Consider the following 19,033-nt stretch of genomic DNA (forward strand, 5'->3'; position numbering starts at 1 on the left):
ACAAACTGAACCCACATACATGTGTTTATTTAGCACAGCGGATTTGTATCAAGCTCTTTATGTTGTTTAGCATACAAATCTCGGCACATGCATACAAGAGTCTAAAATCTGCAGCTGTGTAATTCTGAATCTTAAAAAAAAATTAAGCCTGAAAACGATTTTCAGGCTCAACGTTAGTTAAATAAAAATAGCTTGACTCCATTACCTTAGGTTTTCCTTTCCTTTTCCCCCCTCTTTCCAGCAACACTCTCTAGAAAACAGCAGGTCTTTTTCTAGAATTTGGCCTAAGGCATAGATCAGTCAATCATAGCTTTGAGTTGCTCCTAAACACCATTTCGCTGGCTTACAGTGAGACAAAATCTTCTCTGTCTGAAGCGGTAAAGGGGGTGTCCCCAAGGAGAAAGGGACACATGGAGGATATAATTCTCCTTTCGACTGCAGCATCGGTATAGTCACTGGTGCAGCTACCATGCTGTGTCTTTCTACGGCTGCTTGTCCAGCCACTGTTCTCAGCACGTTTAGACTAAGAGGGCTTTATCTTTAGGCTAAGAGGGCTGATCTTTGCAGCGTCTGCTCAACCAGGTGTTCCGGCACACAGTTCTGGAGGTATACATATTTGTGCATCTCTCTTCTTCCGATGACAAAGCTGATGTTCCCTTGCTCGTCAATGGGGCAATAAACATGACAGAGACAAGGAAAGGGTTTCTGTATACTCCGAGGGACCCCCCCCCAGATGTGGCAAACACTATTGATTTGTCATTTAGTAACAAAAGAACAGCGGGGGGGGGGGAACATTCTGTCCATCTAGTCATCTTGCATCCTGCTCTTCATCCAAGGAATTCATGAGAGGCCTATATGTCTCTGCAGGGGTCATTTCGTAGAAAAAGAGCTGGAGGAACTCATTAGCATAACTCATTAGCATAACTCATTAGCATGTGCCACGCCTCTTGCATCACCAGAAGCGTGTCATTAGTATAACTGATTTGCATATGCTACACCCCCTGACATCACCTATTCTGGCTGTTTTGGACCCAATCCTGGCCACTCAGGGCCGAAATTGGGCCCAAAATGGCAAAAAGGGGCTGAAAATGGCTGAAAAGGGGCCCAAAATAGTCAGGATCGGGCTGCTGATGAGCACGAGAGTGATCCACCACCCATTACAGGCCCAATCCAGGCCGTTTCGGTCCCAATCCAGGCCGAAATGGGCCCAAAATGGCTGAGAGTCAGGTGGGTGGGGCCACCTGACATGTGACCTCTTTGGGGAACTGCCGGAACTGCTTTCCTGCATGTTCCCCCTCGAAATGAGCCCCGTGTCTCTGTCCTCTCCTGTTTTTTCTCCACAACAACCCTGTGGGGTACAAGATGCTCCAAGAGAGTGACTGGTTGAAGGTCACCTGAATTTCATGGCTGAGTGGGGATTTGAACCCTGGTCTCCCTTGTCTGACACTCTATCCACTGCACCACGTTGGAGCCAATGTGGCGCAGGGGTTAGAGTGTCAGGCTAGGATCTGGGACGCCCGTGTTTGAATCCCCGTTCTGCCACGGAAGCTTATGGGGTGACCTTGGGCCAGTCACGCACTGTCAGCCTAATCTATCTTACTGGGTTGTTGTGAGGATAAAATGAAGGAGAAGAGAAAACCGTAAGCCGTTTTGGGTCCCTACTGTGGAGAAAGGTGTGGTATGAATACATTAAATAACTGGTTCTCTGTGGTTCCTATTGAGCTATGGAGCATCAAATAAATGGGCTGCAATCTGGAATGCAGTTAACGGTGGCCAATACTAGCCTCTCGCCCATGCCATGGTGTTTATGCAGGGCAGGTTGAGACACACCACACGGGTGTCACTCAGTTCCATTATCTTCTCCTATATAAATGAATGCTTGCCATTCACTTATTGTGGTGTGCGTGCATATTGTTGCACTATGGACAAAGTTAGACTAGGAGTAAAACCTGCCTTCTGCTCATAATATTGGCTAGCTCGACCTATGTTGATAAGGGCCGTGTAGGGAGGTGGGAGACCCTGACCAGGATAGCCCAGGAGAGCCTGATCTTGTCAGATCTCAAAAGCTAAGCAGGGTTGGTCTTGGTTAATAAATGGATGGGAGACTTCCAACGAAGACCGGGGCAGGCAATGGCAAACCACCTCTGTTAGTCTCTTGCCATGAAGACCCCACCAGCGGTCCTCAAAAAGTCAGCTATGACTTGAGGACATTCTCTACCACCAGAGAGGTGGGAGAGCACACAGATGTGGTTTGTAGATGTGGTTTGTAGTCTCTCTTTCCGCACGATCCTTCCTGGCTCAGCAGCCCACACCACATCCTTCTCTACATAGAGAGCTCCACGTTCAGTCCTTGTCATCTTCTTTTGCAAAGAACTGGGAAACTTTGCCTGACATCTGCAGAGGTCTTTCCTGAAGCTAGATGGAGCAACCAGTGGGTTGGCACAATACAAGCCAAATTCATACAGCGGACTTTTTTTTGCTAGTGTTAACATCTGTAGCATCCTATTTTCCTCTTCCCCCTTGTTTGTTTATCCTGGTATTCAGCTGGTACAGAAGAGCATCCATGTTGGATCAAGCCAACAGCCCATCTGGCCTGGCACTTTATTTCACACAGTGATGAAGTGGATGCTCCCAGAAAGTCTACAAGCAGGGCATGGGGGCCAAGGCTTTACCCTGTTGTAGCCCCCTGGCAGTGGTATCCATAGAGATGCTGTCTTTGAACATGAAGATTCCATTTAGCCATCATAGCTAATATCCAGCAATGGACTGGACCTCTCTTCTGTGAGTGTGTCAAGTCCCCTTTCAAAGCCAATAATAATAACAGCAGCAACAGCAATGTTCGATTTATATACCATCCTTCAAGACAACTTAACACCCACTCAGAACAATTTACAAAGTGTGTTATTATTATCCTTATGACAATCACCCTGTGAGGTGGGTGGGGCTGAGAGAGCTCTGAGAGAGCTGTGACTGTCCCAAGGTCACCCAGCTGGCGTCAAGCGGAGGAGTGGGGAATCAAACCTGGCTCTCCAGATTAGAGTCCTGCCGCTCTTAACCACTGCACCAAGCTGGCTCTCCTCATGGTCATCCTGTAGCAGTGACATCTATGGGTTAATAATGCAATCAGTTTGTTTTACCTGTCCTGAATCTTTGCCCACCAAATTCACAGGAAGTTCTCTTAGATCAAAAATTCTCTATCCATTTTTTCCATCCCGTTCATAATTGTATAAACCTCTATTTTGATTAGACTACTGTAACACGCTCTGTGTGGGGCTGCCCTTGAAGACTGTCTGGCAGCTTCAGTTGGTACAGAATGCTGCAGGCCAAATAATGACTGGAGTGGGTCCCAGGAACTGTATCAGTCCACTCTTTTTCTATCAACAATGGCTTCCAGTTTGTTTCCGGGCCCAATTCAAGGTGCTAGTATTGACCTTTAAACCCCTATGTGGCTTGAGACTAGCATATCTTGAGGACTGCCTTCTCCTGTATGAGCCTGTCTCACTCTGGCCATCTTTGGAGGCCTTACTTCAGGTGCCCCTGTCATCTGAGGCTAGACTGATGGAACCTGGGAAAGGGCCTTTCCAATCGTGGCACCAAAACATTGGAGTTCCCTCCCCAGGGAAATTCAACTCTCCCCCTTTACTGCTATCAAGCGCAGACTTCTTCCTTTTATCTATTCCCAATAACTGTTTTTGACCTTCCTCCCTGTTCTTTGTGTTGTGTGTTCGTGGGGCAGCATTTATTGAATTGTTTTAATGCTATTTGAAATGTCGTTTTAAATTCAAATTGTTTTTATTTGTTAGTTTCTTAATTTTCACCCCCTTGGGGGATCTGTTTTGAGTGTACAGGTTGCATAAATAAATGCATTATAAAAATATCAACTCCCCCTTTAGTCATCTTTAAATGAAAAGCAAACTCCTTAGGGAAGAAAAAGTACTCCAACCCTGTGAAGGAGGGGTCCCTTTGGGACATGATTTAATTATGAGAGTGCTCTTTCCATTGGCTGTTCTTGAGCATTTTAACAGCAATTAATACACATGCATAAATATCACATGAGAAACAAAGATTGCAGAAAGTTTAGCATAATAAAAGGAGGGATCCTTTGTGTTTTGTTATAGTAGCATTTTGAGCTTACAAAATCTGCCAGTCGAGGAAGGTATAAAAATACGTGATGAAATGCTTTTATTGTATTTTAATTTTGTGTAATATTTTTAGTAATGTGGGCGCTAATCATTTTTACTTTGGATCTCTTGAGAATAAGAATGCTGTTACGTTTTATGCTGATCTAGGACCGTTTTAATAAAGATTGATTGATGTTTTGTTATAGTGGCATTTTGACCTTTTTTTCCTCCCCTTTAATGCAGATGTTGGACGAGAACCACCATCTGATACAGTGCATTATGGACTATCAAAGCAAGGGCAAAACGGCAGAATGTACTCAGTGAGTCTCGTATTTATACTTGTTGAACTGTTAATAGGACTGCTGTTTCTTGGCTCGTTGTCAGTGGCGGGTGGGAAGGACACCCCCTTATTTTTAAAGCTGAATCCCTTTTTCTTTTTAAACGCAGAGGCCTCAAGCTGTTGATTTTTACGTAGGGTAAAGGTAAAGGTAGTCCCCTGTGCAAGCACCGAGTCATTACTGACCCATGGGGGATGTTGAATCACGACGTTTTCTTGGCAGACTTTTTGTTACGGGGTGGTTTGCCACTCCCTTCCCCAGTCATCTACACTTTACCCTCAGGAAACTGGGTACTCATTTTACCGACCTCGGAAGGATGGAAGGCTGAGTCAACCTTGAGCTGGCTATCTGAACCCAGCTTCCGCCGGGATCAAACTCAGGTCATGAGCAGAGCTTGGGCTGCAGTACTGCAGCTTACCACTCTGTGCCACGGAGCTCCTCATAAGCCTTTGGGAAATAGTGACTTAACACCACAGTAAGAGTTTTGAGGAATGTAGCCTTAGTTTTATTATTTTTCAGAACGGCATTGATCCTTTCAAGGATGCATACACACATCAAATCACACTATCCCTGTTCAAAAGTGAATGCATGCACAATGTAGCTTTTTTTAAAAATATAAGCTTTGAGTAAGTCTCATGTTATACTTAATGCACATAAAGCTGAACATGTTAATTAAAGCTCACATTTATCCAGGTATTGTTCCCTGGTTTCCGTTGAAAAGTGAATGTGTGTTGGCTCTTCCTTTCCAACCAATGTAGGCACTAGAGGCAGGCACGAACTGAAATACGAACTGCAGTTTGTTGGTTTGCAAACCGGTGGTGCATGGGAGCTCATGTCTCACGAACAGTGGCAAATTTTAGCCCGGTTTGTTTAGTTTGTATTTCGGTTCGTCACTGCAGCCAGCCTGGTGCTGATCGATCCGTTTCATAGGCAATGGGGGGGGGGAATGGACTCTCTGCAGACCTTCTGCTGACCCAGAAGTGACGTTTTCATGAACCGAACGAACCGGTTTGCGAACAGAGGCAAGTTCATGAAAGTTCGTGGTATGTGAAATGCGACAAACCACGAACCGCAGGGTTTGGAATTTTCCAAGTTCATGCCCATCTCTAGTAGGCACATACTTGCAGGATATCTGTGTGTTCACTGTACCATGCAAACAAGGCTGGTGTCATTATGCTAGAGCCATAGTTTGCAACTGGTTTGGCTTGATTTCACAGGAAAGTCCAGTTGTGGGTGATTGCTGTAGTTCAGTAATAGCCTACGTGGTGTGATTTAGGGCGGAATTTACAGAGGTTGCCTTGGTCATACCATGGCATCAGCTTCACCTCTTGGGGAAATGCTGCAACAACGGGCTCTGATTGCCTTTGTTTGGGGGTGCTCTTTGGGCCAGTTTGCATTTTGCACATCAACCATTTTTGCCAAAGGCGTACCACTGTTTGCTTTGTAGTTGCATTAGTCGTACACAGTGCAATGCCCTCTTGCTCTACCAAGTTTATGGCATGCACCACAATGCCCAGACAGTCGCACCTACTTTTTCTTCTGCTGAGAACTCTGCCTAGCTGGCAGATCTGGCTGGAAACATTCATACAAAACTTGCCGTCTACCCTTCTATCTGCCTTCAGCCCTTTAACATCAGCTTGAGGAAGAGCGCTGGTGAGCTCGAAAGTTTGCACAATGTTTTGTGTTCGTTTGGTTGGTCCCATTAAAAGGTATCACATGGATTCCATTCTTGTGTATGGATTTTGCATGGACCAAATCAAACTGGAAACCAAGGGGATGCATGTCCCTCTAGCATTCCTATTTGTATGCTAATTTCCACCTGCCCCAAACCTAAACACCATCTCTCATTAGTCATAGTCAGTTCAGAAGGCTGGGACAATGACACCCCTTTTGAAGGAACTATACAACACTTTTTTTGTTTTGGTTTTGAGCCACAATGCAACAGCTAGTTTTCTAGTGCATCACTCACTTAGACAGACCTCAGCCCATAGGCTAGTATCACCTTTGGGTTGTTTGTGACTGCAATTTCAATCAGTGAAATTGGGCATGGATGGAAGAGTTGAACTCCTTCTCCCACTAGGGCCTCGGTGCAAATCTGGGCTCTGCTCTGCTGTTATTTGATTTTTCAAAAATTGAGAAGATCGGGTCACAAATCTCCTAGGGGTGAACCCCCATCTGTTCTGTACTACTGCAGCCCACAAGTGTAGGAATTATATGGCTGACCACTGAACCATAAAAAAACAATTCCCCTTTCCTTAGAAAACTAGCATATCAGGGAAGAAGAGGCTATATACCTTTTGCCTGGCATGCTAGTTTTCTATACAAAAGGATTTTTTTTTTGTCTGCGAATAAGTATTCAATTGACGGACCCCAACCAGCAACCTTCGGTACAGCATGATAGGTGAGTGAATGAATACTGAATTTCTCCTGGACCTACACAAAAATTTAGTATCTTAAGTACAGGATACAGAAGGCAGCATTAAATGAGAAGCAAACAGGATATCATGTGGAAGAAAAAGGGGAATAACGGGAGTTATGAAAGCAGGGTGGGGGAGCCTTCTAACAAGGTTCATCTTCTTCGGATGTAAGTTATTTTCGATGGTTGTTGGGGGTTTTCCGGGCTGTATTGCCGTGGTCTTGGCATTGTAGTTCCTGACGTTTCGCCAGCAGCTGTGGCTGGCATCTTCAGAGGTGTAGCACCAAAAGATAGAGATCTCTCAGTGTCACAGTGTGGAAAAGATGTAGGTCATTTGTATCTACTCAGGAGGGGTGGGGTTGAGCTGAGTCATCCTGTGAGAGTTTCCCAGGGTGTGGAATGCTAATGGCGGGAGGCTTCACTGTATCCTGAGGAGGTTCTTTTGCATATGGATTGGTACTTGATGTGCTAATCTTCTCTGCAGGGCTATTGTCGGGGATAGAATGTTTTGTTGGCCTGGTGTTTTTCAGAACTGGAAACCATGCTCTGTTCATTCTTAAGGTTTCTTCTTTCCTGTTGAAGTTTTGCTTATGCTTGTGAATTTCAATGGCTTCCCTGTGCAGTCTGACAAAGTAGTTGGAAGTGTTGTCCAGTATTTTGGTGTCCTGGAATAAGATACTGTGCCCTGTTTGAGTTAGGCTATGTTCAGCCACTGCTGATTTTTCAGGTTGTCCAAGTCTGCAGTGTCTTTCATGTTCTTTTATTCTTGTCTGGATGCTACGCTTTGTGGTCCTGATGTAAACTTGTCCACAGCTGCAGGGTATACGGTATACTCCTGCAGAGGTGAGGGGGTCTCTCCTGTCTTTTGCTGATCGTAGCATCTGTTGTATTTTTCGGGTGGGTCTGAATATTGCTTGAAGGTTATGCTTTTTCATAAGCTTTCCCATCTGATCAGTAATTCCTTTGATATATGGCAAAAACACTTTTCCTGTAGGAGACTGTTTTTCCTTGGTTGTTTGATTCATCCTGGGTTTGATTGCTCTTCGGATTTCATTTCTGGAGTAGCCATTTGCCTGAAGTGCGTGGTTTAGATGATTAATTTCCTCATTGAGAAAGTGCGGCTCACATATCCGTCTTGCACAATCCACTAATGTTTTCATTATGCCTCTTTTCTGTCGGGGGTGGTGATTGGAGTTTTTGTGTAAGTACCGATCAGTGTGAGTTGGTTTCCTGTAGACCTTGTGACCTAACTGAAAGTTTGCTTTGCGCCATTAGCATTCCACACCCTGGGAAACTCTCACAGGATGACTCAGCTCAACCCCACCCCTCCTGAGTAGATACAAATGACCTACATCTTTTCCACACTGTGACACTGAGAGATCCCTGTCTTTTGGTGCTACACCTCTGAAGATGCCAGCCACAGCTGCTTGCGAAACGTCAGGAACTACAATGCCAAGACCACGGCAATACAGCCCGGAAAACCCACAACAACCATCGTTCTCCGGCCGTGAAAGCCTTCGACAATAAGTTATTTTCCTTTTTCTATAGATATCAACAAATCTTGCACAGAAACCTGGTTTACTTGGCAACGATAGCAGATTCTAACCAGAATATGCAATCCCTGCTTCCTGCTGTAAGTACAAAATGCCAAATGTAATTTGATGTGTGTTAGTGTATTGGTTGGTTGTTAAAATGTGAGGTTAGGGCTGGAGGGGTGCACACGCAAATGTTGACACTGCCATGAGGCTCACTGAGTGACCTTGGGACAGTAACTCTCTCCCTCTCTCTCTCTCTCTCTCTCTCTCTCTCTCTCTCTCTCAGCCTAACCTACCTCGCAGGGCTGTTGTGAGAGTAATGGGGGGCTCATTACTTTAAGCGAAAACCATTTGGTCTATGTTTATATGGAATAAATAAGTTCCAGTTACTATCTACCTTCATCCTTCCTTTCCTCAAAGAAGACCACCTTCTACCTTTTATCTCCACAATTGTCCTGTGAGGTAGGTTAGGTTGAGAGAGAGTGACAGACGCACAGTCACCCAGTGGTGTCCATGGCAGAATGGACATTTGAACCGGGTCTCTCCAGTCCTAATAGAATTGCTATGTCTCCCACTATACTGGAGATCTCCTGCCAGCAGCCCCCGGCCCGCACCACCACTTGGCAGGCCAGTGGGAGAAAAAATAAGGAAAAATCGTCATTACATCGACAGTGTGACATTTTTTGGAGCAAGGCTGGAAGTGATATTAAACTGCTGTAGGTTCATAGAATGTTGTGATGTCACTTCTGGATTCGCCCTGGAAATGACATCACACTGTCAGTGTGAAGACATTTCCCCCATGAGAAGGGATTTTGGACTCTTGCACCACCACTTGGCAGGCCAGTGGGAGAAAAAATAAGGAAAAATCGTCATTACATCGACAGTGTGACATTTTTGGAGCAAGGCTGGAAGTGATATTAAACTGCTGTAGGTTCATAGAATGTTGTGATGTCACTTCTGGATTCGCCCTGGAAATGACATCACACTGTCAGTGTGAAGACATTTCCCCCATGAGAAGGGATTTCGGACTCTTGTGTTGTTTTCCTGCTGTAAATAGCCACCCCAACAGTTTTTTTATGTCTACAAGGGGGAAAAGATATGAGTACCTGTAAGCTTTTCCCAGTGAGGGGGAAAGCATCTTGGAAGTGATGACTTTCAGAAAAGCTATGCCAGGGGGAAATGGGAGAAAAGCCCCTCTTCCTTCCTTCTTTCCAGTCCGCAACTTGAAACTGCAGCTGCAGTGAAGAAATAATATTTTGAAAGGATTGCCGAATGACAGGCTAGTTCTGTCCTAGGAGTGTGAAGAATAACGACAATGGGCTGGATCCAATGATTTCATTATTCAGATTTCCAGCACAGGGAAATTTAAGCCAGGAACATGCCTCTTCTTCCAGAGCAGGGTTGCCAACCTCCAGGCGGGGCCTGAAGATTTCCTGGAATGACAACTGATCTCTAGAGATCAGTTCCTATGGAGAAAATGGCTGCTTTGGAGGGGGACTCTATGACATTGTATCCTATTGAAGTTCCTCCCCTCCCCAAACCCAACCCTTTCCAGGCTCCATCTCTAAATCTCCAGAAATTTCCCAACCTGGAGTTGGCAACCTTACTCCAGAGGAAAGACTCTTGTGCCCAAGGATGGCTCTGCTGTTAGAGAAGCAGCATCTCTGGATCTAGCCCATCGTCCTGTTTGCCAGGGGACCTCAAGCTCCTGCCTGCCTCCTCCATAAGGAATATATATAAGGCATGAAACTGGGCCTACTGATGGCTGGGTTTGGCCAGGTGTTTGTTTCTTCACCAACACAGGGCAAAATCCCTTTTGACTTCAAAGAAAACATCACCTTCATACAGGGCCAGCCCGCCCATTGAGGCCGGTCCGGCAGCCACCTTGGGCGCTAAGGCACCGGAGGGGGTGCCTGCCCGGGGGGTGGGGGCGTGAACCACGGAGCTCAATTGCCCCGTGCTGCTGTGCCCGGCCAGGAGCGCGTGCTGGTGGCGGCAGTGCAGGGCCACTGAGCAGGCAGCCTCCCGCACAGTTGCTTTGTGCTGCCACCGCTGCCAACACACAACTGCAGGCCAGGGGCAGCAGGCGGCCGGGGTGGCACACAGAAAATCTGAGCCAGAGGGCTGGAGGATGCACGCCGCCATGCGCCACCCTGGCCGCCTGCCGCACCTGGCCCGCAGCTGCTGCACCCAGCCAGGAGCGTGTGCTGATGGCAGCAGCATGGGGCAGCTGAGCGGGCAGCCTCCCGTTCAGTTGCTCTGTGGGCCAGGTGCAGCCGGTGGCCAGGGCGGCCGGCTGTGCCTGGCCAGCAGAGCAACTGAACGGGAGGGCTGGAAGGCCCCCCGTGCGCGCACCCAGCCCTGCGTGATGCCATCACATGCAGTGACCTCATCACGCAGTCCGGTGTGCGCGCGTTCGCGTGCGGCGGCACCCTTTGAGCTGCCTCCGGTGCTGGAGCCAGCCCTGCCTGCATAGCAAGATCAGATTCAGGCCAGTTAATTTTTCCTTTTGAATGTCCGGACATAGACTATTTTGGGATGCTTTGCAAAATGCCTGGTTACATTCTAAATTCTGGCAACGCTCCAATGGGAGTAAAAAGTGGCAGACTTGGGGCTTGGTTTGTGCATTTCAACATTTAATAACAAAATTCCTTCTAATTAAAATAGATAATGGCAGAGCTGCTATTACCTGCAAATCTGGAGTGTTTCTGGTGGGTAGCCATGTTGGTCTGCACTGCAGTAGAAGAGCAAGATCTGAGTCCAGTGGCACCTTAAAGACCAACTAGATTTCCAAAGTTTGAGCGTTTGAGAGTATGAGCTTTGATTCTTGAAAGGTCATACTCTGGAAATCTAGTTGGGCTTTAACATCCTACTGGACTCAGATCTTGCTCTGATATATGTCTGTCCCTTTGTTCAACCTCGCAGTCTGATGTGACCTCTTGATTTCAAAAGTCTGGTTGCGTTTTTCACCAAAGCTTGGATTCTGCCTGCTGTACTTAGGAAAAACGAGGGGTTCTTATGTGCAGTTACCAAAGCTGTTGATTTACTTGTTACTGCAAACCGGAATTTGCAAGCGGATACATTCTGAATCATGCCTAATAAATAATGGTAATAATAACAGCAGGAATTCTGCCAGATCAAAAATGCCTCTCCCCGCCCTTACCAAAAATCCAGGCTGTACCCACTCAAAAACCCTCTTGCTGAAAATGTCTTCCTCCCTGTTACCATCTGCAGCCACCGACGCAAAACATGAACCTGGGCCCGGGAGGAATGAATCAGAGCGCATCCAACCAGTCTCTCCATTCACAGAGCAACCTTAGTGATGCAATCGGGACAGGCCTTCCTCCGTCCTCCCTCATGCAGAGTCAGATTAGCAATGGTGAGCTTTTCACGGTTGCCTGGCAACAGCAGCATCTCGGATGCCGAACGGTGCCTCGGAAGTAGCCTTTTATGGCTTTTTAAAGAGCCACTCGGGCCTGCGGAAAATCTCAGCAGGGGCTTAAATATGCACAAATTGGTTACCGTTGCTGCTTGTATCCTGCACCGGTGTGGTGTTTCTGGGAGGGATGATACAGCAACTGGGGGCTGGGGCGCTTCTAGACCAGCAAGGGCTTGGATGCATATTTTGATGGGATGTGGGTTTGCGTGAGAAGAACGGCGGCACCAGTGTCACATCATTGCTCTGTCAACTCTGATTTACCTTCAAGCATTCTGATTTCTGGTGGGAGCCCCTGAGCATGTGCTTGCAGCAGAGAGGGAGAAACAGTGGAAAACCCATTGGCTGATAAGTCTCAGAATGCCAGCCCTATTCTGTAAGCGTTTTCTGAGAATTACATCCCCCGCTGCATTGAACGGGCCTTGTTCTCAAGCAGGCGTACCTTGCATTGAAAGCCAAAGCTTCTGGATCTTTTTTGCGTTGCCTGAAAGAACGGCACCGGTCCCGGGAGCTCTGAGCCTTTGTGTGACATTTTTACAGTTGCATGAAGGGCACCCTTGAGCCCAGTGATTTCAGAGCAAATAGAAGAGCATGTGCTTATCCTTTGCCTGATGAGTCGTGCAGCCCAGTATTACGGGCATAAAACAGGGGTTCCAAGTAGCTTTGCTGGTTCACAGAAATACCCCCAACCAAAAACCATATCATACCTTTTTATGACCTACCAAAGTGACTGGAAAACAATGTGAGGACTTTCAGATTCTCCAGAATTTTTCAGTAGGGTGGGAATTAAATAAAAGGGGAGAGGGTGTTTTGGGATGGATCTTGAAGCCTTATGTCTGCTCCTGAAAACCCAGGAGGCATTGAACAGGGTTGATGTCCCCTTGACCTATACAAAGGTGATCTCAAGATCATAGCCTGAAACAGTTTTATATTTTTACACAAGTGTAGATGTCGGGGGAAGGCAATGGCAAACCACCCCGTAAAAAGTCTGCCAAGAAAATGTCGTGATACGACGTTCCCCCATGGGTCAGTAATGACTCGGTGCTTGCACCTTTACCTTTACACACACACACACACACACACACACACACACACACACACACATACACACTCATCACTTTTGCTTGACCATCTAGCCCAATGAAGAGTTATGGAGAACTTGAAAGCCATTGGTATTGTTTTGGTTGGTCTTAATTTAAGGTATCACCTGGCTTCTGGTTTTGGATTTTGTTCAGAAATAAGTTTCACTGAATTCATTGGTGCCTAGTTTCAAGTAAGGGCAGCCTTAGAGATGCCTAACGTTATTGGATTTGTGTCCCAAAACAGCAACCACAAACTTAACAGAAGAATAGACTGAATAAACTTTTATCAATTAGATGTGCCTTTACTCTAGCCACCAAACAATATTCATGTTTCATCTAACTTCATTTTAAAAGTTAGATGGAGAGGATCATATTCTTTCCCTTCTAGAATTGTGTTCTTTTTTTTTAAAAAAAAGGTTATACATGTTGCAAAATACACAAGTATAGTAATCTCATTCTGTCCGTTTTTCACAATTTTTCTTACACTGATAAGGGCCTATTTGGAGTACCCCAGATTAAAATCCCCATTCAGCCATGAAACCTTCAGCCAGCCATTCTTTTCAGCCTGTAACCTACCTTACAGGGTTGTTTTGAGGACAAAATAGGGGGTGCATGATACTCTGACCTCTTTGAAGGGGGCAGCATAAGCATGTCTCGATAGATAGAAATAATGAACATGATCAGTGCTATAACATCAAACTACCCCCCAAAAAAGTACAGAGTTGTTGGAGAAGTTTATAGATTTCTCAGTACAAAGTTAAAATGTAACTCCTTAATTCATCCCGTTATAGTCAAGATAAAATTCTATATTTCAGATTATGAAAATGTGCATATTGTCGAATATGTTAGTTTTAAAGCACTTTGTATATAGCGTATGTTAGACTCTGATCCCTAAAAGCCTGGGGGCCAGGATAAACAGTTGATAAGTCCATTCCCTCTCCTATTCCCTTTCATTATGACCTACGAATCTATGGCTCCTCAATTTCTCATTTATTATCTGCTATTTCCACACGCCCTTAAAGTGACGGCCCACTCATGGAACGCTGGCGATGTCTCTGTTTGCAAAACGTTTGCGAACTGTTTGGCTTCCATTTTTTCTGCGCCTTTTTTGTTACCACAGAAAGTGTGTTCCCAGAAAAGGCACCAAAAAAACAGAAGCCGAACAGCTTGCAGCCATTTTGCAAACAGAGACTTCTGGATTCCTGGGGGAAAGCCGCCAGTGTTCCGCGATCGGCTGTCCCTTTAAGGGCACGTGGAAACTGCCATCATCCCCAACAATATGAAAAAAAGAAAGAAAGCCCTAGCCTACAAAGTCTAGAAAAATTAAAACTACACCACTTTTGTAAAGGCACATAACCAGATTGTGGTTTCTAGAGTTTTCAGTTATGCAGATTCTGTGCAAATCCCTGGAAGAAAGCAACTCAGAAGTGAAGAAATATAAAATCTGAATGTTCTGTAGCGTTATTCCCCCCCCCACCTTGTTTCCATCTTGGCATCCCACTAGGTCCCAATCACGTGTCTATGCAACAGTCGGGCCAGAGCACCATGCCTACCACATCCTTGAGCATGACCGTTAGTAGCCACGGAAGCGGACCCGGCTACAGCCATGCAGTGCCTGCCTCTCAGAATGTACCCATGCAAAGCCAGGGATCCTTAGGCAACTATGTCTCGCGAACAAATATCAACATGCAGTCGAATCCCGGTATGATGCTTTTTATATCAATAAATCACTGGACGATATTGGGGGAGGGGCAAGCTGGGGCACCAGTGTGGTTTGTGGGGGTGGGGGTGGGAGTAGGAAGTTAGATTCGGGGTGGGACCGATGAAGAATTCTCCATAATTCTGATGAGAGTAGCAATACCCTTAAGCACAGGACAATTTTGCTTTCTGCATAAGTGAATTTTCTTTGCAGAATAGTATTGGAGTCTGGAGAGAGTATCTTTGACAGGGGTGAGAAATGTGTGTGCAAAATCAGGGTCCAGGATTTTAGAGGAGCCTGGACTATTGACTTCACCGCTCGCTTTATTGTCGGTTATCTTTTACATCAGTGAACCGAATACAACTTTTGCATGACTTGAATTTTTGAGCTGCCCAAATGTTCTTTTGCAACGGCACATTTTGTGTGGAGTCCAGTCAAGACTTCCCCATTTAACCTCACCCTTCCTTATTACAGCCAACATGGCTTTTGACCGTGCATGTTCCATAATTCCCAGTGTAGCCTTTTAGGGGTCAGAAGGTCATCCTCCATTTTTCACTGGTGGAAAATCGGGTTGGATTTTAGGCACAGCCTGGGGAGGGCAGGGTTTGGAAAGGAGTAGGGACCTCAGTAGTTATAATAGCATAGAGTCCACCCTCCAAAACTGCCTCTTTCTCCAGGGAAACTGGTCTCTGAAGCCTGGAGATTAGTTGTAATGTACGTTGGCAAGCCCAGTTGGATCCAACCCCTTTCCCCCTTGGATCTGCACATTTTGACCTTTGATTGCATTTAAAAGTGCTGATGCCCAGTCTCCTGTAGTTTTGCCTCTAATAGATCATTCTGAAATCTGATTCCAAGCTTTCAGGCGTTGAGCGGTGGTAGTGTGCAGGGAGTATTTGAGAATATATCCCAGTTTTTGTGTTACAGTTTCCATGATGCACCAGCAAGCAGCCACATCACATTACAACTCTGCCCAAGGAGGGAGCCAGCATTACCAAGGCCAATCTTCCATTGCCATGATGAGTCAGAGCAACCAAGGCAACAGCATGATGGGCCAGCGAGCAATGGGCCCCTACCGACCCTCACAGCAAGGTATAGCCTTAAACGGCAGGCCTGGGCACTGCTGTTGCAGGTGGGTGCATCCTGGAGAAAACGGATTTGCATAGGTCAGGACTCAGGCGCCTTCTTCGGTGACACATCTGTGCTTCATCCCCCCCCCCTCCCCAAATAAACAGAGAATGCTTTTTTATTCCCAGTTTTTTACAACTGATGTGCAAATTTGTAAAGATTTTAACTGATGAAAACTTGCAGGATTAATCGATGCATATTTCTTTAACGAAGATGCTTTTGCTCTGCTTTGCACAGGTTCCTCCCAGCAGTACATGGGCCAAGAGGAATACTACAGCGAACAATACAGTCACGGGCAGAGTTCATCCGAGCCCATGAATCAGCAATACTATCCCGATGGTAATTTTGCTGAGCCTTGCTCACCTGCGTCCTCATGCTGTTGTACAATTGCCAACCTCCAGGTGGGGGCCTGGAGATCTCTCAGAGTTACAGCCGATCTCCAGACTACACAGATCTGTTCCCCTGGAGAAAATACTGCTCCGGAGAGTGAATCTATGGCTTTATACCCCACTGAGGTGCCTCCTCTCCCTAAGCCCTGCCCTCTCCAGGCTCCACCCCCAAATCTCCAGGAATTTCCCAACTCATAATTGGCAATCTATTTTGGGTTTTGTATAGTTATGTTTTAAGTTAATGTGGAATGGGTTTTGTATGGTTATGTTTTAAGTTAATGTGGAATAAATTTATTATTAAAAAAAATAATTGGCAATTTTATGTTGTTAAAATGCTGAAAGGTACTCTTATCTCGGATAGAATTTAAAAAATGGAGACTGGTTTTGATAAAAGATCATAAGCCTTTACCCTGAAGGATTTCCCCTGGGGCTTATTCTCAAGTAAATGTCAGAATCTCAGCAGTTCCCTGGCTTTTTTGAGGGAAGCCATGAAGGCCCCGCTGATGTAAAAACCAATATGTAAATGTAACAGTGATGAGCCCTTTCAGTTTTAAGTTAATTGTCCCATTCTGTAAAACATTCATAACTGTTCTTTCTCCATTTTGGACCTCCGTTCCTCGTATGCCTAGGTCACGGTGATTATGCGTATCAACAGTCGTCCTATTCTGAGCAAAGCTATGACAGGTCATTTGAGGATTCCACACAGCACTACTATGAAGGAGGTAAGGAGGCACCATGGGAGCATTTCTCACTGAAAGTGTCGGATAAGAGGCACAAAAACTCCATAGGATGGGTCATAATCTCTTCTTCTGCTCGTGGAACCAAAACCGGGCATGATTTTCATCAGTCCCCCGCTTACAGAACCAGTTTCCCACTTACACTGTTCCTGAAGAACCGTCGATCCTTAGGGCCTTTGGGCAAGGAGGGTGTTATGACCAGGGCTTTTTTTCTGGGAAAAGAGGTGGTGGAACTCCGTGGGTTGCCCTCAGAGAAAATGGTCACATGGCTGGTGGCCTCAACCCCTGATCTCCAGACAGAGGGGAATTTAGATTGCCCTCCGTGCTGCTCAGTGGTGTGGAGGACAATCTAAACTCCCCTCTGTCTGGAGATCAGGGGGCGGGGCCACCAGCCATGTGACCATTTTCAAGAGGTTCCGGAACTCCGTTCCACTGCGTTCCTGCTGAAAAAAAGCCCTGGTTATGATCCTTTCTTTCTCTTGGGTAGATTTGGTCTTTAAGCCTTTTATTCTTGTCCCCTCTTGGTAGATTGCTGCCACCAGAAATTAAATTCCAGAATAACTTAAATTTCTCCTTTTAGTAACGTGCCCAAGGGTCAGGTTTTTCGTGGTACTATGTGGCCCTGAATAATGGGATATAGGAATGACAAATACTCTGGGATATTAAAAAAGCAAAATAAACTTTTATTTTTATAAGAAGCATATCGGTTTCATATTATTTCTAAAACTTGATAGTTTCAAAAGAGTAGTTCTCAGTTCTTGAAGTTACTTTACTTAAACCCAGTCACACAGATCTTCTCTCAGGCTTCACACACAGTTTGCCTGCTTTTGATATTAATTTCTCTCTCAATTACGAGTAAGACCTTTTCTCAGGCGCACACACAGTTTGCCTGCTTTTCCCTGACTGAATGTTCTTTCACAAACACACAGTTCAGGCTGCCACACAGGTTATATTTCTCTCAGACAACATAAACAAGCTCAGGCTGCACTCAGCTTGCCTGCTTTCTCCTGACTCAATATTTTCCCCAGAACTGCTTAAATATGCTCAGGCTTCACACAGCTTGCCTCTCTTGCCCTGACTGAATCTTTTTCTCTCCCTCAGTAACTAAAAACTGCATTCACTCCACCCACACTCTCAGTCATCAACCAGTCATATCACTCACTCATCCCTCTATTTCACCCCCACTCTTCATCCATACCACACTAAGCATTTAAAGACACACACACGCATTTACTTAAAATCATTACAGAGGGGGGCAAGGAAATTTGTTTACACAAGTGGAAGAGAGCAAGTGTTCACACTGGATACCGTCTCACACACACATAAAACTGCCTTATACTGAATCAGACCATTGGTCCATCAAGGTCTGTATTATCTTCTCTGACCGGTAGCATCTTTCCAGGGTCTCAGGCTGAGATCTTTCACATCACCTACCACCTGATTCTTTGGGCCAAACTACAAGTGACAAAAGGCACAGGTTGGACACTTGTCAGCTTCCCTCAAGTTTTGATGGGAAATGTAGGCAGCTTGGCGGAATGTTGGACAAGTGACAGTTGACAAGTCCATTGGACAGCAGTCGGAGAGCCAAGCTGCAAGACCAGGATGCCTACATTTCCCATCAAAACTTGAGGGAAGCTGACAAGTGTCCAACCTGTGTCAGGCATCACTTGTAGCTTGGACCTTTGAACTGGAGATGCTGGGAATTGAACCTGGAACCTTCTGCATGCCAAAGACATACTCTTCCACTGAGCCATGGTCTCTCCCTTTGGATCCATCCCGTTATACTTTCTTCCTGCTTGCTGTACAAAGACATAATTATTTCATTTCCTTTTAGGAAGAGACAAGCCACCACCCAGATATTGGCTGGGACCACGAGTGACTTTACTGGGAGGAAATAACAGCAGATTCCTTCTAACGTAACGTTGGAATGGGCAGGCAGGGGGGATCTTGAGTACTTTCTGGAATTAGCATTTTTTCCTCTATTGGATCTGCAAGAAGCATGATAATTAAACCTAGCCCTAAGGTTCTGGTGCTTTGGGTAGCAAGCTGGACTACCTATTTGCTAGTTCATTTGTCCGCAAATGAGTAACAGACAAAAACAGGCCCACATGGTGCATCTGTTTCTGGACTAAAATTCGACTCCACTTGCCTGTTT

At 45.7% G+C, this 19,033-nt stretch overlaps 1 protein-coding gene across 1 annotated transcript in view; it reads left to right on the plus strand.

Moving 5' to 3' along the window:
* SS18L1 (SS18L1 subunit of BAF chromatin remodeling complex) overlaps positions 1-19,033 on the plus strand; it is a 46,618-nt gene that overhangs the window by 9,764 nt on the left and 17,821 nt on the right. Inside the window, exons 2-8 of the mRNA XM_054980957.1 lie at positions 4,365-4,441; positions 8,424-8,508; positions 11,645-11,789; positions 14,433-14,630; positions 15,552-15,716; positions 15,990-16,091; positions 16,771-16,863. Coding sequence (XP_054836932.1) covers positions 4,365-4,441; positions 8,424-8,508; positions 11,645-11,789; positions 14,433-14,630; positions 15,552-15,716; positions 15,990-16,091; positions 16,771-16,863 — 865 coding nt within the window. The remainder of the gene's footprint in view (positions 1-4,364; positions 4,442-8,423; positions 8,509-11,644; positions 11,790-14,432; positions 14,631-15,551; positions 15,717-15,989; positions 16,092-16,770; positions 16,864-19,033) is intronic.

This window comes from Eublepharis macularius, chromosome 5 (assembly GCF_028583425.1).
Source record: "Eublepharis macularius isolate TG4126 chromosome 5, MPM_Emac_v1.0, whole genome shotgun sequence".
Classification (NCBI taxonomy): domain Eukaryota; kingdom Metazoa; phylum Chordata; class Lepidosauria; order Squamata; family Eublepharidae; genus Eublepharis; species Eublepharis macularius.